Here is a 23,568-nt window from a genome sequence, read left to right as displayed (position 1 = left end):
GGCCGTGCAGAGTCTAGGGCGTCCAATTACCGAGACCCACCGCTCTGCTTTCTCATCAAGAGCAGCATGATTGGTGCGGTGATTGGTCGTGGGGGATCCAAAATAAGAGATATCCAGGATTCTACCAGTACAAAAATACAGATCATAAAAGGTGGTCCTGAAGCTGAGGTAAACATTTTTGGCAGGAAAGACATGAAGGCCAAGGCCAAAGTGGCTATAGAAACTCTTGTTAAGAAACAAGAAAGAAGCTACAGTTCAGAATGCAATGTTGATAGTGCTGCCTCTCAAGCTTTTGCCGGGAAAGGCTGGAGCAGAAGTAACACCATCAGAGCCACTCAACCCAAAGATGACACCACCAAAGCAGCCCAGCCCAGAGACTATGCAGCCATAGTGGCCCAGCCCAGAGGCTATGCAGCCGTAGTGGCCCAGCCCAGAGATGATAATGCCGCCAGAAGGGCCCAGCCAGGAGACGACGTGGCCAGAGAGGCCCAGGCTGAAGACGACACCATCGCCAGAGGGGCCCAGCCCAGAGAAACTGCCTCCAGAGCTTCCCAGCCCAGAGACGAGGATGCTGGTAGAGACCACGCAACCAGAGAGGCCCAGGCCAAAGACAACGACATCACCAAAGAGGTCCAGCCCAGAGACTATGCGGCCATAGTGGCCCAGCCCAGAAACTATGCGGCCATACTGGCCCAGCCCAAAGACAATGCTACCAGAAGGGCCCAGCCTGGAGACCATGAGGCCAGAGACCCCCAAGTCAAAGACGATGATGCTGCCAGAGCAGCCCAGCCCAGAGATGATAATGCCACCAGAAGGGCCCAGCCCAGAGACTCCACAGCCAGAGAGGCCCAGGCCAAAGATGACACCATCACAGTGGCCCAGCCCAGAGATGATGCCACCAGAGGGACCCAGCCCAGAGACTCCACAGCCAGAGAGACCCAGGCCAAAGATGACACCATCACAGTGGCCCAGCCCAGAGACGATGCCACCAGAGGGACCCAGGCCAGAGACCCCACAGCCAGAGAGACCCAGGCCAAAGATGACACCATCACAGTGGCCCAGCCCAGAGATGATGCCACCAGAGGGACCCAGGCCAGAGACCCCACAGCCAGAGAGACCCAGGCCAAAGATGACACCACCACAGTGGCCCAGCCCAGAGATGATGCCACCAGAGGGGCCCAGCCCAGAGATGATGCCACCAGAGGGACCCAGGCCAAAGATGACACCACCACAGTGGCCCAGCCCAGAGACGATGCCACCAGAGGGACCCAGCCCAGAGACCCCACAGCCAGAGAGACCCAGGCCAAAGATGACACCACCACAGTGGCCCAGCCCGGAGATGATGATGCCACCAGAGGGGCCGAGCCCAGAGTCCACGGGGCCCGAGAGGCTCAGGCCAAAGACAACACCAGAGTGGCCCAGCCTAGAGACTATGCGGCCACAGTGGCCCAGCCTAGAGACTATGCAGCCATAGTGGCCCAGCCCAGAGATCACAAGCCCAGAGCTGCCCGGCCAAAAGATGTCACTGCTAGAGCAGCTCAGCCACGGATAGACTGGGATCAGGTAAAAGCTGGAGTGACAGAGTGGAAAAAAAGAAAATGGGCAGATTTACCACCAATTAAGAAAAACTTATACATAGAATCCAAAGCAACACAGTCATTGTCTGAAGCCCAAGTGGAAAGTTGGAGAAAGGAAAATTTCAACATAAGGTGTGATGATTTGACAGAGGGTGAGAAACGTCCCATACCCAAGCCCACCTGTACATTCGAAGATGCTTTCCAACAATATCCTGAGATTATGCAAAGCATTAGGAGAGCTGGTTTTCAAAAGCCAACACCAATTCAGTCTCAAGCATGGCCAATTATTCTACAAGGAATAGATCTTATAGGGATTGCACAAACTGGAACAGGCAAAACACTATCCTATTTAATGCCTGGGTTTATACATATACATTCTCAACCAGTATCCAGAAAGCAAAGGAATGGACCTGGCATGCTGGTCCTTACACCCACTAGAGAATTAGCTCTGCAAGTAGAAGCTGAATGCTCTAAGTACTTATATAAAGGTCTTAAAAGTGTTTGTATATATGGTGGTGGAAACAGAAAAGGACAAATACAAGATGTTACCAAAGGTGTAGACATCATTATTGCAACTCCTGGAAGACTGAATGATCTACAAATGAATAACCTTGTCAACCTAAGAAGCATAACCTACTTGGTTTTGGATGAGGCAGATAAAATGCTGGATCTGGGGTTTGAACACCAAATAATGAAGATCTTATTAGATGTGCGCCCAGATAGACAGACTGTAATGACAACTGCATCTTGGCCAGACTCGACCCGTAGACTAGCCCAGTCTTATTTGAAACAGCCTATGATTGTTTATGTTGGTACTCTGGATCTAGTTGCTGTAAATACTGTGAAGCAAAACATAATTGTTACCACTGAAGAGGAAAAACGATCTCTGATCCAAGAATTCCTACAGAGTCTGTCACCCAAAGACAAAGTCATCGTGTTTGTTGGCAGAAAACTTGTGGCTGATGACTTATCGAGTGATTTAGGTATTCAAGGAATACCTGTCCAGTCCCTGCACGGTGACAGGGAACAGAGTGATCGAAACCAAGCATTAGAGGACTTCAGAAGTGGAAGAGTGAAAATACTGATCGCTACCGATTTAGCATCCAGAGGTCTTGATGTCACTGATGTCACACATGTATATAATTACAATTTTCCACGCAATATTGAAGAATATGTACACAGAGTTGGACGTACTGGAAGAGCAGGGAGAACAGGTGAATCAATCACTCTTGTGACCCAAGATGATTGGAAAATTGCTGATGAGTTGATTAAAATTCTCCAAAGAGCCAACCAGATTGTGCCACCCAACCTCCGATCAATGGCTGATCGGTTTAGGAAGCATAAGCAAAATTAGGAGATAGGAAAAAGATCAAAGAAATCTCAAGAAAAATGCACCGAGTTTAATTAACATCCATACCTTGAAAAATTTCACCTACTAGACTATCTAAAAATGGTTTTATTAACATCTGCACCGTGAAAAATTGTACCTACAAGAATATCCAAGGCTGAGTTTAATTGATGTTTCCACCTTGACAAGTTGAACCTAAGAGAAGATCCAGGACTGAATTTTCCTGATGTCTCCCACCCTGAAAAGTTGCACCTACAAGAAGATCCAAGATCAAGTTTGATCATGTCTACAACTTGAAAATTTGTAGCTACCAGAAGATCCAAGATACGTGCAAGTCATGCAGTACTCAAGTTACCTAAGGAAGTATTGGGAACATACTGTCAGTTATAGGACTTTTAGCTAATTCTTCAACCATACCACTAAGCTTTCAAAGTATGTTCCTGAATAAAATCAAAAGTGCTTTGAAAATGAAAGAGTGTTGTGTGTTTGTTAACGTCTGCTTTCTTTTATAGCCTGCCATGTCCAGCTGTGTCTTCTCAAAAAGACTTGGTAGACAATAACAATGGTGCTTCTCTTGCTTTAAAATAGTTGTACTGAATTGGAAACTAGTTTTCATCAAGCTTAACCCAGTCAAAATATTTTATTTGCCCCCAGTGGTTGGTGACAGAATTCCTAAAACTATCTCCACTATAATTCCCTACTTTAAAAAAATTCATTAGAAAATAAATGCTCAATATTTTAGAAGATTCCATATTTTTTTCAGACAGATGTGACTCATCGAATAGGGTGTCTGCCTGAGTCACTGGGAACCAGATCTTCATATCAACTCTTATTAACCACTCATTAAAAATTCTGGGGAGATCACTTGTCTTCTGTAGGCCTCACTTTCTTCATTAATAAATAGGAATGTTCATGTTATATGATTTGGGGGTCTCCTTCTCCACTAAATTGTGTACTCCAGCAGTACATTAACACTTCATTTTCTAAGCTAGAGGAAAAAGCACACCCTATGTAACAAATTGAACAATGAAACCCATTTTAATGACCAGAAATAGTGCATTCTGCACTTCTATTGATCTTTGAAATATGATTCACAGATTGTCTTTACTTTCCTTTCATCTTAGTTTTCAATTTGTCTTGAAAAGGTCAAAATCACATATATACATCAGAAGGAAAATTAATGTGAAAGAAAATCTGTACTTGGGAAAAACAGTAAGAAAACCAAATGATGTTCTCGGCATGTGGAACAAGTTTAGTAAAATTCCTAAATTTATAATTCTCTTGCATTCCATTTAGAAGCAATATGCATCTTGTCCAGCTTCCCTGGTGGCACTAGTGGTAAAGAACCTGCTAATGCCAGAGAGGCAAGAGACATGGGTTCAATCCCTGGGTCAGTAAGATCCCCTGGAGGAGGGCATGGCAACTCACTCCAGCATTGTTGCCTGGAGAATTCCATGGATACGGGAGCCTGGTGGGCTACAGTTCATAGGGTTGCAAAGAGCTGGACACAACGGACTGTGAAGAAAGCTGAGCACCGAAGAACTGATGCTTTTGAACTGTGGTGTTGGAGAAGACTCTTGAGAGTCCCTTGGACTGCAAGGAGATCCAACCTGTCCATTCTGAAGGAGATCAGCCCTGGGATTTCTTTGGAGGGAATGATGCTGAAGCCGAAACTCCAGTACTTTGGCCACCTCATGTGAAGAGTTGACTCATTGGAAAAGACTCTGATGCTGGGAGGGATTGGGGGCAGGAGGAGAAGGGGACGACCGAGGATGAGATGGCTGGATGGCATCACGGACTCGATGGATGCGAGTCTGAGTGAACTCCGGGAGTTGGTGATGGACAGGGAGGCCTGGAGTGCTGCGATTCATGGGGCTGCAAAGAGTTGGACACGACTGAGCGACTAAATTGAACTGAACTGAAGCGACGCAGCACACACGTATGCGTCTTCTCACATTGCAAGAAGATATCCTTACAAATGATGCTAAATTTCATAATCCAGTGTTTAAGAGAACATTATCATTAATAAAGCCTTACCATTTCTGGGAAATTAAAAATAATAATCCAGCAATCTTTTCCCCAGCATGCCTCAGCTGTAACCACAACAAAAATTCAGAAGTTAAGTGAAATAAAGAGGTAAACATTCTAGGTATAGTTGTTTAAAGTTCAGGTTCTGACTTTAAAGACTTGTTATAAAAGTGTTGATATCTCCTGATAAAATCAACAACACTAGTGAACAGTTTTGAGTGTTTGCTATATACAGGTACTTTGTTTTGTAACCAATAATCTTTATTGAAAATTCACTTGGAGGGTAATCTTAACCCATGTTTTGCAGAAGCTAAAATAATGTCAGAGGAAGTAAATTGCATAAGGTTACTAAATCTGATTAAAGAGGAATTGTATGCTATTTTTACCCAGCTATGCCTGACTCCAATATGTACATTCTTTTCACATCAACACAAGTTACTATGTGCGAGGTGATATGCTTATCTTGAGACTGCCCACACGTTCAGATTTAGTGAAATAGCATGTCAATAGACCCCAGTGCAAAAGCAGTCCACAGGAGAACCTGTGAGAGAAACTCAAAAGGCCTGTTCCCATTCATTCGGACAAGAAATGATGAGTGGTTAGAAAGCGGGAGTGTATGTTATTTGCCAGAATTCCTCTTAGGGACAATGCTGTATTCGTTAGAGAAAAGGGTAAAAGCCTCTCAAGAGAGAAAGTGAGGTTCTTTAATCACGTTCAAGAAACAACAAAAAATACCACCCAGTGAGTAAAATGAAGAAACATGCATTTGTTTTTCAAGACAGGGCTGAAAAGGAGAGCTACTGTATGGGGAAATGTATGTAGAAATATTAATGGAACAGTGGTTTTCAACCAGGGCATTTTTTGCCTCTTCTCTCTGGGACACATTTAACCATATGTGAAGACAGACAGTACTGGTTATTTTAATGTTGGGGGTTTGGGGGTGGTGGTGGCATTCTGCTGTTGGTACCTAGTGGGTAGAGGTCAAGGATGCTGCTTAACACCCTACAATCTACAGCAATGGTTTCAGCCTGTTGGGTACCAGGGACCAATAAGACAATTTTTCCATGGATGGGAGAGGTGGGGGTGGGGGTGGGGACGGTTTGGGGATGATTCAAGCACATTACATTTACCCACTGAAGCTGGGTAAACACTCAGGGCCCTTTAAGCACAGGTAGGGTCAGCCCCTGAGAGTGACTGTCGCTTTAAATTTTGCCTCACAGGCACCTGTTACCTCACAGTAGGCCCAGCCCTGTGATTGGTCAGCCTATCCAAAGCCCCGCCCAACTGACACTATATCAGAGACAAACTTCCTAGGTAACAGCAGTATAGCTGCAGACCAGCTGGTGGTCAGTTGGTCTCCAGCCGCAGGAGATGAGAAAGGAGCCAGATGACACCTCTTTTTCTAGCCCAAGTTAGACGAGAAGCCAGCACTTAGACTTTACCATTGCCCACAAATGGCGTGGGCGCCAGAGCAGAAGAGGATGGAACCTACTTTGAGAGATCTACGAGATCGCCAGGTCCGTCGGGATGGCAGGGGTGGCAGAGGCTGGGGCTGGAGCCACGCCTCTGGCCGTGCAGAGTCTAGGGCGTCCAATTACCGAGACCCACCGCTCTGCTTTCTCATCAAGAGCAGCATGATTGGTGCGGTGATTGGTCGTGGGGGATCCAAAATAAGAGATATCCAGGATTCTACCAGTACAAAAATACAGATCATAAAAGGTGGTCCTGAAGCTGAGGTAAACATTTTTGGCAGGAAAGACATGAAGGCCAAGGCCAAAGTGGCTATAGAAACTCTTGTTAAGAAACAAGAAAGAAGCTACAGTTCAGAATGCAATGTTGATAGTGCTGCCTCTCAAGCTTTTGCCGGGAAAGGCTGGAGCAGAAGTAACACCATCAGAGCCACTCAACCCAAAGATGACACCACCAAAGCAGCCCAGCCCAGAGACTATGCAGCCATAGTGGCCCAGCCCAGAGGCTATGCAGCCGTAGTGGCCCAGCCCAGAGATGATAATGCCACCAGAAGGGCCCAGCCAGGAGACGACGTGGCCAGAGAGGCCCAGGCTGAAGACGACACCATCGCCAGAGGGGCCCAGCCCAGAGAAACTGCCTCCAGAGCTTCCCAGCCCAGAGACGAGGATGCTGGTAGAGACCACGCAACCAGAGAGGCCCAGGCCAAAGACAACGACATCACCAAAGAGGTCCAGCCCAGAGACTATGCGGCCATAGTGGCCCAGCCCAGAAACTATGCGGCCATACTGGCCCAGCCCAAAGACAATGCTACCAGAAGGGCCCAGCCTGGAGACCATGAGGCCAGAGACCCCCAAGTCAAAGACGATGATGCTGCCAGAGCAGCCCAGCCCAGAGATGATAATGCCACCAGAAGGGCCCAGCCCAGAGACTCCACAGCCAGAGAGGCCCAGGCCAAAGATGACACCATCACAGTGGCCCAGCCCAGAGATGATGCCACCAGAGGGACCCAGCCCAGAGACTCCACAGCCAGAGAGACCCAGGCCAAAGATGACACCATCACAGTGGCCCAGCCCAGAGACGATGCCACCAGAGGGACCCAGGCCAGAGACCCCACAGCCAGAGAGACCCAGGCCAAAGATGACACCATCACAGTGGCCCAGCCCAGAGATGATGCCACCAGAGGGACCCAGGCCAGAGACCCCACAGCCAGAGAGACCCAGGCCAAAGATGACACCACCACAGTGGCCCAGCCCAGAGATGATGCCACCAGAGGGGCCCAGCCCAGAGATGATGCCACCAGAGGGACCCAGGCCAAAGATGACACCACCACAGTGGCCCAGCCCAGAGACGATGCCACCAGAGGGACCCAGCCCAGAGACCCCACAGCCAGAGAGACCCAGGCCAAAGATGACACCACCACAGTGGCCCAGCCCGGAGATGATGATGCCACCAGAGGGGCCGAGCCCAGAGTCCACGGGGCCCGAGAGGCTCAGGCCAAAGACAACACCAGAGTGGCCCAGCCTAGAGACTATGCGGCCACAGTGGCCCAGCCTAGAGACTATGCAGCCATAGTGGCCCAGCCCAGAGATCACAAGCCCAGAGCTGCCCGGCCAAAAGATGTCACTGCTAGAGCAGCTCAGCCACGGATAGACTGGGATCAGGTAAAAGCTGGAGTGACAGAGTGGAAAAAAAGAAAATGGGCAGATTTACCACCAATTAAGAAAAACTTATACATAGAATCCAAAGCAACACAGTCATTGTCTGAAGCCCAAGTGGAAAGTTGGAGAAAGGAAAATTTCAACATAAGGTGTGATGATTTGACAGAGGGTGAGAAACGTCCCATACCCAAGCCCACCTGTACATTCGAAGATGCTTTCCAACAATATCCTGAGATTATGCAAAGCATTAGGAGAGCTGGTTTTCAAAAGCCAACACCAATTCAGTCTCAAGCATGGCCAATTATTCTACAAGGAATAGATCTTATAGGGATTGCACAAACTGGAACAGGCAAAACACTATCCTATTTAATGCCTGGGTTTATACATATACATTCTCAACCAGTATCCAGAAAGCAAAGGAATGGACCTGGCATGCTGGTCCTTACACCCACTAGAGAATTAGCTCTGCAAGTAGAAGCTGAATGCTCTAAGTACTTATATAAAGGTCTTAAAAGTGTTTGTATATATGGTGGTGGAAACAGAAAAGGACAAATACAAGATGTTACCAAAGGTGTAGACATCATTATTGCAACTCCTGGAAGACTGAATGATCTACAAATGAATAACCTTGTCAACCTAAGAAGCATAACCTACTTGGTTTTGGATGAGGCAGATAAAATGCTGGATCTGGGGTTTGAACACCAAATAATGAAGATCTTATTAGATGTGCGCCCAGATAGACAGACTGTAATGACAACTGCATCTTGGCCAGACTCGACCCGTAGACTAGCCCAGTCTTATTTGAAACAGCCTATGATTGTTTATGTTGGTACTCTGGATCTAGTTGCTGTAAATACTGTGAAGCAAAACATAATTGTTACCACTGAAGAGGAAAAACGATCTCTGATCCAAGAATTCCTACAGAGTCTGTCACCCAAAGACAAAGTCATCGTGTTTGTTGGCAGAAAACTTGTGGCTGATGACTTATCGAGTGATTTAGGTATTCAAGGAATACCTGTCCAGTCCCTGCACGGTGACAGGGAACAGAGTGATCGAAACCAAGCATTAGAGGACTTCAGAAGTGGAAGAGTGAAAATACTGATCGCTACCGATTTAGCATCCAGAGGTCTTGATGTCACTGATGTCACACATGTATATAATTACAATTTTCCACGCAATATTGAAGAATATGTACACAGAGTTGGACGTACTGGAAGAGCAGGGAGAACAGGTGAATCAATCACTCTTGTGACCCAAGATGATTGGAAAATTGCTGATGAGTTGATTAAAATTCTCCAAAGAGCCAACCAGATTGTGCCACCCAACCTCCGATCAATGGCTGATCGGTTTAGGAAGCATAAGCAAAATTAGGAGATAGGAAAAAGATCAAAGAAATCTCAAGAAAAATGCACCGAGTTTAATTAACATCCATACCTTGAAAAATTTCACCTACTAGACTATCTAAAAATGGTTTTATTAACATCTGCACCGTGAAAAATTGTACCTACAAGAATATCCAAGGCTGAGTTTAATTGATGTTTCCACCTTGACAAGTTGAACCTAAGAGAAGATCCAGGACTGAATTTTCCTGATGTCTCCCACCCTGAAAAGTTGCACCTACAAGAAGATCCAAGATCAAGTTTGATCATGTCTACAACTTGAAAATTTGTAGCTACCAGAAGATCCAAGATACGTGCAAGTCATGCAGTACTCAAGTTACCTAAGGAAGTATTGGGAACATACTGTCAGTTATAGGACTTTTAGCTAATTCTTCAACCATACCACTAAGCTTTCAAAGTATGTTCCTGAATAAAATCAAAAGTGCTTTGAAAATGAAAGAGTGTTGTGTGTTTGTTAACGTCTGCTTTCTTTTATAGCCTGCCATGTCCAGCTGTGTCTTCTCAAAAAGACTTGGTAGACAATAACAATGGTGCTTCTCTTACTTTAAAATAGTTGTACTGAATTGGAAACTAGTTTTCATCAAGCTTAACCCAGTCAAAATATTTTATTTGCCCCCAGTGGTTGGTGACAGAATTCCTAAAACTATCTCCACTATAATTCCCTACTTTAAAAAAATTCATTAGAAAATAAATGCTCAATATTTTAGAAGATTCCATATTTTTTTCAGACAGATGTGACTCATCGAATAGGGTGTCTGCCTGAGTCACTGGGAACCAGATCTTCATATCAACTCTTATTAACCACTCATTAAAAATTCTGGGGAGATCACTTGTCTTCTGTAGGCCTCACTTTCTTCATTAATAAATAGGAATGTTCATGTTATGTGATTTGGGGGTCTCCTTCTCCACTAAATTGTGTACTCCAGCAGTACATTAACACTTCATTTTCTAAGCTAGAGGAAAAAGCACACCCTATGTAACAAATTGAACAATGAAACCCATTTTAATGACCAGAAATAGTGCATTCTGCACTTCTATTGATCTTTGAAATATGATTCACAGATTGTCTTTACTTTCCTTTCATCTTAGTTGTCAATTTGTCTTGAAAAGGTCAAAATCACATATATACATCAGAAGGAAAATTAATGTGAAAGAAAATCTGTACTTGGGAAAAACAGTAAGAAAACCAAATGATGTTCTCGGCATGTGGAACAAGTTTAGTAAAATTCCTAAATTTATAATTCTCTTGCATTCCATTTAGAAGCAATATGCATCTTGTCCAGCTTCCCTGGTGGCACTAGTGGTAAAGAACCTGCTAATGCCAGAGAGGCAAGAGACATGGGTTCAATCCCTGGGTCAGTAAGATCCCCTGGAGGAGGGCATGGCAACTCACTCCAGCATTGTTGCCTGGAGAATTCCATGGATACGGGAGCCTGGTGGGCTACAGTTCATAGGGTTGCAAAGAGCTGGACACAACGGACTGTGAAGAAAGCTGAGCACCGAAGAACTGATGCTTTTGAACTGTGGTGTTGGAGAAGACTCTTGAGAGTCCCTTGGACTGCAAGGAGATCCAACCTGTCCATTCTGAAGGAGATCAGCCCTGGGATTTCTTTGGAGGGAATGATGCTGAAGCCGAAACTCCAGTACTTTGGCCACCTCATGTGAAGAGTTGACTCATTGGAAAAGACTCTGATGCTGGGAGGGATTGGGGGCAGGAGGAGAAGGGGACGACCGAGGATGAGATGGCTGGATGGCATCACGGACTCGATGGATGCGAGTCTGAGTGAACTCCGGGAGTTGGTGATGGACAGGGAGGCCTGGAGTGCTGCGATTCATGGGGCTGCAAAGAGTTGGACACGACTGAGCGACTAAATTGAACTGAACTGAAGCGACGCAGCACACACGTATGCGTCTTCTCACATTGCAAGAAGATATCCTTACAAATGATGCTAAATTTCATAATCCAGTGTTTAAGAGAACATTATCATTAATAAAGCCTTACCATTTCTGGGAAATTAAAAATAATAATCCAGCAATCTTTTCCCCAGCATGCCTCAGCTGTAACCACAACAAAAATTCAGAAGTTAAGTGAAATAAAGAGGTAAACATTCTAGGTATAGTTGTTTAAAGTTCAGGTTCTGACTTTAAAGACTTGTTATAAAAGTGTTGATATCTCCTGATAAAATTAACAACACTAGTGAACAGTTTTGAGTGTTTGCTATATACAGGTACTTTGTTTTGTAACCAATAATCTTTATTGAAAATTCACTTGGAGGGTAATCTTAACCCATGTTTTGCAGAAGCTAAAATAATGTCAGAGGAAGTAAATTGCATAAGGTTACTAAATCTGATTAAAGAGGAATTGTATGCTATTTTTACCCAGCTATGCCTGACTCCAATATGTACATTCTTTTCACATCAACACAAGTTACTATGTGCGAGGTGATATGCTTATCTTGAGACTGCCCACACGTTCAGATTTAGTGAAATAGCATGTCAATAGACCCCAGTGCAAAAGCAGTCCACAGGAGAACCTGTGAGAGAAACTCAAAAGGCCTGTTCCCATTCATTCGGACAAGAAATGATGAGTGGTTAGAAAGCGGGAGTGTATGTTATTTGCCAGAATTCCTCTTAGGGACAATGCTGTATTCGTTAGAGAAAAGGGTAAAAGCCTCTCAAGAGAGAAAGTGAGGTTCTTTAATCACGTTCAAGAAACAACAAAAAATACCACCCAGTGAGTAAAATGAAGAAACATGCATTTGTTTTTCAAGACAGGGCTGAAAAGGAGAGCTACTGTATGGGGAAATGTATGTAGAAATATTAATGGAACAGTGGTTTTCAACCAGGGCATTTTTTGCCTCTTCTCTCTGGGACACATTTAACCATATGTGAAGACAGACAGTACTGGTTATTTTAATGTTGGGGGTTTGGGGGTGGTGGTGGCATTCTGCTGTTGGTACCTAGTGGGTAGACGTCAAGGATGCTGCTTAACACCCTACAATCTACAGCAATGGTTTCAGCCTGTTGGGTACCAGGGACCAATAAGACACTTTTTCCACGGATGGGAGAGGTGGGGGTGGGGGTGGGGACGGTTTGGGGATGATTCAAGCACATTACATTTACCCACTGAAGCTGGGTAAACACTCAGGGCCCTTTAAGCACAGGTAGGGTCAGCCCCTGAGAGTGACTGTCGCTTTAAATTTTGCCTCACAGGCACCTGTTACCTCACAGTAGGCCCAGCCCTGTGATTGGTCAGCCTATCCAAAGCCCCGCCCAACTGACACTATATCAGAGACAAACTTCCTAGGTAACAGCAGTATAGCTGCAGACCAGCTGGTGGTCAGTTGGTCTCCAGCCGCAGGAGATGAGAAAGGAGCCAGATGACACCTCTTTTTCTAGCCCAAGTTAGACGAGAAGCCAGCACTTAGACTTTACCATTGCCCACAAATGGCGTGGGCGCCAGAGCAGAAGAGGATGGAACCTACTTTGAGAGATCTACGAGATCGCCAGGTCCGTCGGGATGGCAGGGGTGGCAGAGGCTGGGGCTGGAGCCACGCCTCTGGCCGTGCAGAGTCTAGGGCGTCCAATTACCGAGACCCACCGCTCTGCTTTCTCATCAAGAGCAGCATGATTGGTGCGGTGATTGGTCGTGGGGGATCCAAAATAAGAGATATCCAGGATTCTACCAGTACAAAAATACAGATCATAAAAGGTGGTCCTGAAGCTGAGGTAAACATTTTTGGCAGGAAAGACATGAAGGCCAAGGCCAAAGTGGCTATAGAAACTCTTGTTAAGAAACAAGAAAGAAGCTACAGTTCAGAATGCAATGTTGATAGTGCTGCCTCTCAAGCTTTTGCCGGGAAAGGCTGGAGCAGAAGTAACACCATCAGAGCCACTCAACCCAAAGATGACACCACCAAAGCAGCCCAGCCCAGAGACTATGCAGCCATAGTGGCCCAGCCCAGAGGCTATGCAGCCGTAGTGGCCCAGCCCAGAGATGATAATGCCGCCAGAAGGGCCCAGCCAGGAGACGACGTGGCCAGAGAGGCCCAGGCTGAAGACGACACCATCACCAGAGGGGCCCAGCCCAGAGAAACTGCCTCCAGAGCTTCCCAGCCCAGAGACGAGGATGCTGGTAGAGACCACGCAACCAGAGAGGCCCAGGCCAAAGACAACGACATCACCAAAGAGGTCCAGCCCAGAGACTATGCGGCCATAGTGGCCCAGCCCAGAAACTATGCGGCCATACTGGCCCAGCCCAAAGACAATGCTACCAGAAGGGCCCAGCCTGGAGACCATGAGGCCAGAGACCCCCAAGTCAAAGACGATGATGCTGCCAGAGCAGCACAGCCCAGAGATGATAATGCCACCAGAAGGGCCCAGCCCAGAGACTCCACAGCCAGAGAGGCCCAGGCCAAAGATGACACCATCACAGTGGCCCAGCCCAGAGATGATGCCACCAGAGGGACCCAGCCCAGAGACTCCACAGCCAGAGAGACCCAGGCCAAAGATGACACCATCACAGTGGCCCAGCCCAGAGACGATGCCACCAGAGGGACCCAGGCCAGAGACCCCACAGCCAGAGAGACCCAGGCCAAAGATGACACCATCACAGTGGCCCAGCCCAGAGATGATGCCACCAGAGGGACCCAGGCCAGAGACCCCACAGCCAGAGAGACCCAGGCCAAAGATGACACCACCACAGTGGCCCAGCCCAGAGATGATGCCACCAGAGGGGCCCAGCCCAGAGATGATGCCACCAGAGGGACCCAGGCCAAAGATGACACCACCACAGTGGCCCAGCCCAGAGACGATGCCACCAGAGGGACCCAGCCCAGAGACCCCACAGCCAGAGAGACCCAGGCCAAAGATGACACCACCACAGTGGCCCAGCCCGGAGATGATGATGCCACCAGAGGGGCCGAGCCCAGAGTCCACGGGGCCCGAGAGGCTCAGGCCAAAGACAACACCAGAGTGGCCCAGCCTAGAGACTATGCGGCCACAGTGGCCCAGCCTAGAGACTATGCAGCCATAGTGGCCCAGCCCAGAGATCACAAGCCCAGAGCTGCCCGGCCAAAAGATGTCACTGCTAGAGCAGCTCAGCCACGGATAGACTGGGATCAGGTAAAAGCTGGAGTGACAGAGTGGAAAAAAAGAAAATGGGCAGATTTACCACCAATTAAGAAAAACTTATACATAGAATCCAAAGCAACACAGTCATTGTCTGAAGCCCAAGTGGAAAGTTGGAGAAAGGAAAATTTCAACATAAGGTGTGATGATTTGACAGAGGGTGAGAAACGTCCCATACCCAAGCCCACCTGTACATTCGAAGATGCTTTCCAACAATATCCTGAGATTATGCAAAGCATTAGGAGAGCTGGTTTTCAAAAGCCAACACCAATTCAGTCTCAAGCATGGCCAATTATTCTACAAGGAATAGATCTTATAGGGATTGCACAAACTGGAACAGGCAAAACACTATCCTATTTAATGCCTGGGTTTATACATATACATTCTCAACCAGTATCCAGAAAGCAAAGGAATGGACCTGGCATGCTGGTCCTTACACCCACTAGAGAATTAGCTCTGCAAGTAGAAGCTGAATGCTCTAAGTACTTATATAAAGGTCTTAAAAGTGTTTGTATATATGGTGGTGGAAACAGAAAAGGACAAATACAAGATGTTACCAAAGGTGTAGACATCATTATTGCAACTCCTGGAAGACTGAATGATCTACAAATGAATAACCTTGTCAACCTAAGAAGCATAACCTACTTGGTTTTGGATGAGGCAGATAAAATGCTGGATCTGGGGTTTGAACACCAAATAATGAAGATCTTATTAGATGTGCGCCCAGATAGACAGACTGTAATGACAACTGCATCTTGGCCAGACTCGACCCATAGACTAGCCCAGTCTTATTTGAAACAGCCTATGATTGTTTATGTTGGTACTCTGGATCTAGTTGCTGTAAATACTGTGAAGCAAAACATAATTGTTACCACTGAAGAGGAAAAACGATCTCTGATCCAAGAATTCCTACAGAGTCTGTCACCCAAAGACAAAGTCATCGTGTTTGTTGGCAGAAAACTTGTGGCTGATGACTTATCGAGTGATTTAGGTATTCAAGGAATACCTGTCCAGTCCCTGCACGGTGACAGGGAACAGAGTGATCGAAACCAAGCATTAGAGGACTTCAGAAGTGGAAGAGTGAAAATACTGATCGCTACCGATTTAGCATCCAGAGGTCTTGATGTCACTGATGTCACACATGTATATAATTACAATTTTCCACGCAATATTGAAGAATATGTACACAGAGTTGGACGTACTGGAAGAGCAGGGAGAACAGGTGAATCAATCACTCTTGTGACCCAAGATGATTGGAAAATTGCTGATGAGTTGATTAAAATTCTCCAAAGAGCCAACCAGATTGTGCCACCCAACCTCCGATCAATGGCTGATCGGTTTAGGAAGCATAAGCAAAATTAGGAGATAGGAAAAAGATCAAAGAAATCTCAAGAAAAATGCACCGAGTTTAATTAACATCCATACCTTGAAAAATTTCACCTACTAGACTATCTAAAAATGGTTTTATTAACATCTGCACCGTGAAAAATTGTACCTACAAGAATATCCAAGGCTGAGTTTAATTGATGTTTCCACCTTGACAAGTTGAACCTAAGAGAAGATCCAGGACTGAATTTTCCTGATGTCTCCCACCCTGAAAAGTTGCACCTACAAGAAGATCCAAGATCAAGTTTGATCATGTCTACAACTTGAAAATTTGTAGCTACCAGAAGATCCAAGATACGTGCAAGTCATGCAGTACTCAAGTTACCTAAGGAAGTATTGGGAACATACTGTCAGTTATAGGACTTTTAGCTAATTCTTCAACCATACCACTAAGCTTTCAAAGTATGTTCCTGAATAAAATCAAAAGTGCTTTGAAAATGAAAGAGTGTTGTGTGTTTGTTAACGTCTGCTTTCTTTTATAGCCTGCCATGTCCAGCTGTGTCTTCTCAAAAAGACTTGGTAGACAATAACAATGGTGCTTCTCTTGCTTTAAAATAGTTGTACTGAATTGGAAACTAGTTTTCATCAAGCTTAACCCAGTCAAAATATTTTATTTGCCCCCAGTGGTTGGTGACAGAATTCCTAAAACTATCTCCACTATAATTCCCTACTTTAAAAAAATTCATTAGAAAATAAATGCTCAATATTTTAGAAGATTCCATATTTTTTTCAGACAGATGTGACTCATCGAATAGGGTGTCTGCCTGAGTCACTGGGAACCAGATCTTCATATCAACTCTTATTAACCACTCATTAAAAATTCTGGGGAGATCACTTGTCTTCTGTAGGCCTCACTTTCTTCATTAATAAATAGGAATGTTCATGTTATGTGATTTGGGGGTCTCCTTCACCACTAAATTGTGTACTCCAGCAGTACATTAACACTTCATTTTCTAAGCTAGAGGAAAAAGCACACCCTATGTAACAAATTGAACAATGAAACCCATTTTAATGACCAGAAATAGTGCATTCTGCACTTCTATTGATCTTTGAAATATGATTCACAGATTGTCTTTACTTTCCTTTCATCTTAGTTGTCAATTTGTCTTGAAAAGGTCAAAATCACATATATACATCAGAAGGAAAATTAATGTGAAAGAAAATCTGTACTTGGGAAAAACAGTAAGAAAACCAAATGATGTTCTCGGCATGTGGAACAAGTTTAGTAAAATTCCTAAATTTATAATTCTCTTGCATTCCATTTAGAAGCAATATGCATCTTGTCCAGCTTCCCTGGTGGCACTAGTGGTAAAGAACCTGCTAATGCCAGAGAGGCAAGAGACATGGGTTCAATCCCTGGGTCAGTAAGATCCCCTGGAGGAGGGCATGGCAACTCACTCCAGCATTGTTGCCTGGAGAATTCCATGGATACGGGAGCCTGGTGGGCTACAGTTCATAGGGTTGCAAAGAGCTGGACACAACGGACTGTGAAGAAAGCTGAGCACCGAAGAACTGATGCTTTTGAACTGTGGTGTTGGAGAAGACTCTTGAGAGTCCCTTGGACTGCAAGGAGATCCAACCTGTCCATTCTGAAGGAGATCAGCCCTGGGATTTCTTTGGAGGGAATGATGCTGAAGCCGAAACTCCAGTACTTTGGCCACCTCATGTGAAGAGTTGACTCATTGGAAAAGACTCTGATGCTGGGAGGGATTGGGGGCAGGAGGAGAAGGGGACGACCGAGGATGAGATGGCTGGATGGCATCACGGACTCGATGGATGCGAGTCTGAGTGAACTCCGGGAGTTGGTGATGGACAGGGAGGCCTGGAGTGCTGCGATTCATGGGGCTGCAAAGAGTTGGACACGACTGAGCGACTAAATTGAACTGAACTGAAGCGACGCAGCACACACGTATGCGTCTTCTCACATTGCAAGAAGATATCCTTACAAATGATGCTAAATTTCATAATCCAGTGTTTAAGAGAACATTATCATTAATAAAGCCTTACCATTTCTGGGAAATTAAAAATAATAATCCAGCAATCTTTTCCCCAGCATGCCTCAGCTGTAACCACAACAAAAATTCAGAAGTTAAGTGAAATAAAGAGGTAAACATTCTAGGTATAGTTGTTTAAAGTTCAGGTTCTGACTTTAAAGACTTGTTATAAAAGTGTTGATATCTCCTGATAAAATTAACAACACTAGTGAACAGTTTTGAGTGTTTGCTATATACAGGTACTTTGTTTTGTAACCAATAATCTTTATTGAAAATTCACTTGGAGGGTAATCTTAACCCATGTTTTGCAGAAGCTAAAATAATGTCAGAGGAAGTAAATTGCATAAGGTTACTAAATCTGATTAAAGAGGAATTGTATGCTATTTTTACCCAGCTATGCCTGACTCCAATATGTACATTCTTTTCACATCAACACAAGTTACTATGTGCGAGGTGATATGCTTATCTTGAGACTGCCCACACGTTCAGATTTAGTGAAATAGCATGTCAATAGACCCCAGTGCAAAAGCAGTCCACAGGAGAACCTGTGAGAGAAACTCAAAAGGCCTGTTCCCATTCATTCGGACAAGAAATGATGAGTGGTTAGAAAGCGGGAGTGTATGTTATTTGCCAGAATTCCTCTTAGGGACAATGCTGTATTCGTTAGAGAAAAGGGTAAAAGCCTCTCAAGAGAGAAAGTGAGGTTCTTTAATCACGTTCAAGAAACAACAAAAAATACCACCCAGTGAGTAAAATGAAGAAACATGCATTTGTTTTTCAAGACAGGGCTGAAAAGGAGAGCTACTGTATGGGGAAATGTATGTAGAAATATTAATGGAACAGTGGTTTTCAACCAGGGCATTTTTTGCCTCTTCTCTCTGGGACACATTTAACCATATGTGAAGACAGACAGTACTGGTTATTTTAATGTTGGGGGTTTGGGGGTGGTGGTGGCATTCTGCTGTTGGTACCTAGTGGGTAGACGTCAAGGATGCTGCTTAACACCCTACAATCTACAGCAATGGTTTCAGCCTGTTGGGTACCAGGGACCAATAAGACACTTTTTCCACGGATGGGAGAGGTGGGGGTGGGGGTGGGGACGGTTTGGGGATGATTCAAGCACATTACATTTACCCACTGAAGCTGGGTAAACACTCAGGGCCCTTTAAGCACAGGTAGGGTCAGCCCCTGAGAGTGACTGTCGCTTTAAATTTTGCCTCACAGGCACCTGTTACCTCACAGTAGGCCCAGCCCTGTGATTGGTCAGCCTATCCAAAGCCCCGCCCAACTGACACTATATCAGAGACAAACTTCCTAGGTAACAGCAGTATAGCTGCAGACCAGCTGGTGGTCAGTTGGTCTCCAGCCGCAGGAGATGAGAAAGGAGCCAGATGACACCTCTTTTTCTAGCCCAAGTTAGACGAGAAGCCAGCACTTAGACTTTACCATTGCCCACAAATGGCGTGGGCGCCAGAGCAGAAGAGGATGGAACCTACTTTGAGAGATCTACGAGATCGCCAGGTCCGTCGGGATGGCAGGGGTGGCAGAGGCTGGGGCTGGAGCCACGCCTCTGGCCGTGCAGAGTCTAGGGCGTCCAATTACCGAGACCCACCGCTCTGCTTTCTCATCAAGAGCAGCATGATTGGTGCGGTGATTGGTCGTGGGGGATCCAAAATAAGAGATATCCAGGATTCTACCAGTACAAAAATACAGATCATAAAAGGTGGTCCTGAAGCTGAGGTAAACATTTTTGGCAGGAAAGACATGAAGGCCAAGGCCAAAGTGGCTATAGAAACTCTTGTTAAGAAACAAGAAAGAAGCTACAGTTCAGAATGCAATGTTGATAGTGCTGCCTCTCAAGCTTTTGCCGGGAAAGGCTGGAGCAGAAGTAACACCATCAGAGCCACTCAACCCAAAGATGACACCACCAAAGCAGCCCAGCCCAGAGACTATGCAGCCATAGTGGCCCAGCCCAGAGGCTATGCAGCCGTAGTGGCCCAGCCCAGAGATGATAATGCCGCCAGAAGGGCCCAGCCAGGAGACGACGTGGCCAGAGAGGCCCAGGCTGAAGACGACACCATCACCAGAGGGGCCCAGCCCAGAGAAACTGCCTCCAGAGCTTCCCAGCCCAGAGACGAGGATGCTGGTAGAGACCACGCAACCAGAGAGGCCCAGGCCAAAGACAACGACATCACCAAAGAGGTCCAGCCCAGAGACTATGCGGCCATAGTGGCCCAGCCCAGAAACTATGCGGCCATACTGGCCCAGCCCAAAGACAATGCTACCAGAAGGGCCCAGCCTGGAGACCATGAGGCCAGAGACCCCCAAGTCAAAGACGATGATGCTGCCAGAGCAGCACAGCCCAGAGATGATAATGCCACCAGAAGGGCCCAGCCCAGAGACTCCACAGCCAGAGAGGCCCAGGCCAAAGATGACACCATCACAGTGGCCCAGCCCAGAGATGATGCCACCAGAGGGACCCAGCCCAGAGACTCCACAGCCAGAGAGACCCAGGCCAAAGATGACACCATCACAGTGGCCCAGCCCAGAGACGATGCCACCAGAGGGACCCAGGCCAGAGACCCCACAGCCAGAGAGACCCAGGCCAAAGATGACACCATCACAGTGGCCCAGCCCAGAGATGATGCCACCAGAGGGACCCAGGCCAGAGACCCCACAGCCAGAGAGACCCAGGCCAAAGATGACACCACCACAGTGGCCCAGCCCAGAGATGATGCCACCAGAGGGGCCCAGCCCAGAGATGATGCCACCAGAGGGACCCAGGCCAAAGATGACACCACCACAGTGGCCCAGCCCAGAGACGATGCCACCAGAGGGACCCAGCCCAGAGACCCCACAGCCAGAGAGACCCAGGCCAAAGATGACACCACCACAGTGGCCCAGCCCGGAGATGATGATGCCACCAGAGGGGCCGAGCCCAGAGTCCACGGGGCCCGAGAGGCTCAGGCCAAAGACAACACCAGAGTGGCCCAGCCTAGAGACTATGCGGCCACAGTGGCCCAGCCTAGAGACTATGCAGCCATAGTGGCCCAGCCCAGAGATCACAAGCCCAGAGCTGCCCGGCCAAAAGATGTCACTGCTAGAGCAGCTCAGCCACGGATAGACTGGGATCAGGTAAAAGCTGGAGTGACAGAGTGGAAAAAAAGAAAATGGGCAGATTTACCACCAATTAAGAAAAACTTATACATAGAATCCAAAGCAACACAGTCATTGTCTGAAGCCCAAGTGGAAAGTTGGAGAAAGGAAAATTTCAACATAAGGTGTGATGATTTGACAGAGGGTGAGAAACGTCCCATACCCAAGCCCACCTGTACATTCGAAGATGCTTTCCAACAATATCCTGAGATTATGCAAAGCATTAGGAGAGCTGGTTTTCAAAAGCCAACACCAATTCAGTCTCAAGCATGGCCAATTATTCTACAAGGAATAGATCTTATAGGGATTGCACAAACTGGAACAGGCAAAACACTATCCTATTTAATGCCTGGGTTTATACATATACATTCTCAACCAGTATCCAGAAAGCAAAGGAATGGACCTGGCATGCTGGTCCTTACACCCACTAGAGAATTAGCTCTGCAAGTAGAAGCTGAATGCTCTAAGTACTTATATAAAGGTCTTAAAAGTGTTTGTATATATGGTGGTGGAAACAGAAAAGGACAAATACAAGATGTTACCAAAGGTGTAGACATCATTATTGCAACTCCTGGAAGACTGAATGATCTACAAATGAATAACCTTGTCAACCTAAGAAGCATAACCTACTTGGTTTTGGATGAGGCAGATAAAATGCTGGATCTGGGGTTTGAACACCAAATAATGAAGATCTTATTAGATGTGCGCCCAGATAGACAGACTGTAATGACAACTGCATCTTGGCCAGACTCGACCCGTAGACTAGCCCAGTCTTATTTGAAACAGCCTATGATTGTTTATGTTGGTACTCTGGATCTAGTTGCTGTAAATACTGTGAAGCAAAACATAATTGTTACCACTGAAGAGGAAAAACGATCTCTGATCCAAGAATTCCTACAGAGTCTGTCACCCAAAGACAAAGTCATCGTGTTTGTTGGCAGAAAACTTGTGGCTGATGACTTATCGAGTGATTTAGGTATTCAAGGAATACCTGTCCAGTCCCTGCACGGTGACAGGGAACAGAGTGATCGAAACCAAGCATTAGAGGACTTCAGAAGTGGAAGAGTGAAAATACTGATCGCTACCGATTTAGCATCCAGAGGTCTTGATGTCACTGATGTCACACATGTATATAATTACAATTTTCCACGCAATATTGAAGAATATGTACACAGAGTTGGACGTACTGGAAGAGCAGGGAGAACAGGTGAATCAGTCACTCTTGTGACCCAAGATGATTGGAAAATTGCTGATGAGTTGATTAAAATTCTCCAAAGAGCCAACCAGATTGTGCCACCCAACCTCCGATCAATGGCTGATCGGTTTAGGAAGCATAAGCAAAATTAGGAGATAGGAAAAAGATCAAAGAAATCTCAAGAAAAATGCACCGAGTTTAATTAACATCCATACCTTGAAAAATTTCACCTACTAGACTATCTAAAAATGGTTTTATTAACATCTGCACCGTGAAAAATTGTACCTACAAGAATATCCAAGGCTGAGTTTAATTGATGTTTCCACCTTGACAAGTTGAACCTAAGAGAAGATCCAGGACTGAATTTTCCTGATGTCTCCCACCCTGAAAAGTTGCACCTACAAGAAGATCCAAGATCAAGTTTGATCATGTCTACAACTTGAAAATTTGTAGCTACCAGAAGATCCAAGATACGTGCAAGTCATGCAGTACTCAAGTTACCTAAGGAAGTATTGGGAACATACTGTCAGTTATAGGACTTTTAGCTAATTCTTCAACCATACCACTAAGCTTTCAAAGTATGTTCCTGAATAAAATCAAAAGTGCTTTGAAAATGAAAGAGTGTTGTGTGTTTGTTAACGTCTGCTTTCTTTTATAGCCTGCCATGTCCAGCTGTGTCTTCTCAAAAAGACTTGGTAGACAATAACAATGGTGCTTCTCTTGCTTTAAAATAGTTGTACTGAATTGGAAACTAGTTTTCATCAAGCTTAACCCAGTCAAAATATTTTATTTGCCCCCAGTGGTTGGTGACAGAATTCCTAAAACTATCTCCACTATAATTCCCTACTTTAAAAAAATTCATTAGAAAATAAATGCTCAATATTTTAGAAGATTCCATATTTTTTTCAGACAGATGTGACTCATCGAATAGGGTGTCTGCCTGAGTCACTGGGAACCAGATCTTCATATCAACTCTTATTAACCACTCATTAAAAATTCTGGGGAGATCACTTGTCTTCTGTAGGCCTCACTTTCTTCATTAATAAATAGGAATGTTCATGTTATGTGATTTGGGGGTCTCCTTCTCCACTAAATTGTGTACTCCAGCAGTACATTAACACTTCATTTTCTAAGCTAGAGGAAAAAGCACACCCTATGTAACAAATTGAACAATGAAACCCATTTTAATGACCAGAAATAGTGCATTCTGCACTTCTATTGATCTT

General features: G+C 45.6%; 4 protein-coding genes across 4 annotated transcripts; all 4 read left to right on the top strand.

Moving 5' to 3' along the window:
- Positions 1 to 51: 51 nt before the first annotated feature.
- LOC128070389 (probable ATP-dependent RNA helicase DDX53) lies at positions 52 to 2,931 on the top strand. Its single transcript, XM_052663706.1, has 2 exons — positions 52 to 316; positions 1,520 to 2,931. Exons 1-2 carry the CDS (start codon positions 67 to 69, stop codon positions 2,929 to 2,931), a joined length of 1,662 nt encoding a protein of 553 aa, XP_052519666.1. The 5' UTR covers positions 52 to 66.
- A 3,641-nt stretch (positions 2,932 to 6,572) lies between these two features.
- LOC128070385 (probable ATP-dependent RNA helicase DDX53) lies at positions 6,573 to 9,452 on the top strand. Its single transcript, XM_052663703.1, has 2 exons — positions 6,573 to 6,837; positions 8,041 to 9,452. The coding sequence occupies exons 1-2, from the start codon at positions 6,588 to 6,590 to the stop codon at positions 9,450 to 9,452; spliced, it is 1,662 nt and encodes a 553-aa protein (XP_052519663.1). The 5' UTR covers positions 6,573 to 6,587.
- A 3,641-nt stretch (positions 9,453 to 13,093) lies between these two features.
- LOC128070395 (probable ATP-dependent RNA helicase DDX53) lies at positions 13,094 to 15,973 on the top strand. Its single transcript, XM_052663713.1, has 2 exons — positions 13,094 to 13,358; positions 14,562 to 15,973. The coding sequence occupies exons 1-2, from the start codon at positions 13,109 to 13,111 to the stop codon at positions 15,971 to 15,973; spliced, it is 1,662 nt and encodes a 553-aa protein (XP_052519673.1). The 5' UTR covers positions 13,094 to 13,108.
- Positions 15,974 to 19,614: 3,641 nt separating this feature from the next.
- Positions 19,615 to 22,494, top strand: LOC128070396 (probable ATP-dependent RNA helicase DDX53). The gene is made up of 2 exons (XM_052663714.1): positions 19,615 to 19,879; positions 21,083 to 22,494. Exons 1-2 carry the CDS (start codon positions 19,630 to 19,632, stop codon positions 22,492 to 22,494), a joined length of 1,662 nt encoding a protein of 553 aa, XP_052519674.1. The 5' UTR covers positions 19,615 to 19,629.
- The last annotated feature ends 1,074 nt before the right edge of the window (positions 22,495 to 23,568 follow it).

This window comes from Budorcas taxicolor, chromosome X (genome assembly GCF_023091745.1).
Source record: "Budorcas taxicolor isolate Tak-1 chromosome X, Takin1.1, whole genome shotgun sequence".
NCBI lineage: Eukaryota > Metazoa > Chordata > Mammalia > Artiodactyla > Bovidae > Budorcas > Budorcas taxicolor.
This window is presented reverse-complemented; position numbering and strand designations above follow the sequence as displayed.

Bases quoted from the DNA above. Each gene is read 5' to 3' on its own strand.
- LOC128070389 (XM_052663706.1), top strand. From the start codon at position 67: ATGATTGGTGCGGTGATTGGTCGTGGGGGATCCAAAATAAGAGATATC. The intron at 317-1,519 runs GTAACACCATCA...CCCGGCCAAAAG, and splicing joins CGGGAAAGGCTGGAGCAGAA to ATGTCACTGCTAGAGCAGCT.
- LOC128070385 (XM_052663703.1), top strand. From the start codon at position 6,588: ATGATTGGTGCGGTGATTGGTCGTGGGGGATCCAAAATAAGAGATATC. The intron at 6,838-8,040 runs GTAACACCATCA...CCCGGCCAAAAG, and splicing joins CGGGAAAGGCTGGAGCAGAA to ATGTCACTGCTAGAGCAGCT.
- LOC128070395 (XM_052663713.1), top strand. From the start codon at position 13,109: ATGATTGGTGCGGTGATTGGTCGTGGGGGATCCAAAATAAGAGATATC. The intron at 13,359-14,561 runs GTAACACCATCA...CCCGGCCAAAAG, and splicing joins CGGGAAAGGCTGGAGCAGAA to ATGTCACTGCTAGAGCAGCT.
- LOC128070396 (XM_052663714.1), top strand. From the start codon at position 19,630: ATGATTGGTGCGGTGATTGGTCGTGGGGGATCCAAAATAAGAGATATC. The intron at 19,880-21,082 runs GTAACACCATCA...CCCGGCCAAAAG, and splicing joins CGGGAAAGGCTGGAGCAGAA to ATGTCACTGCTAGAGCAGCT.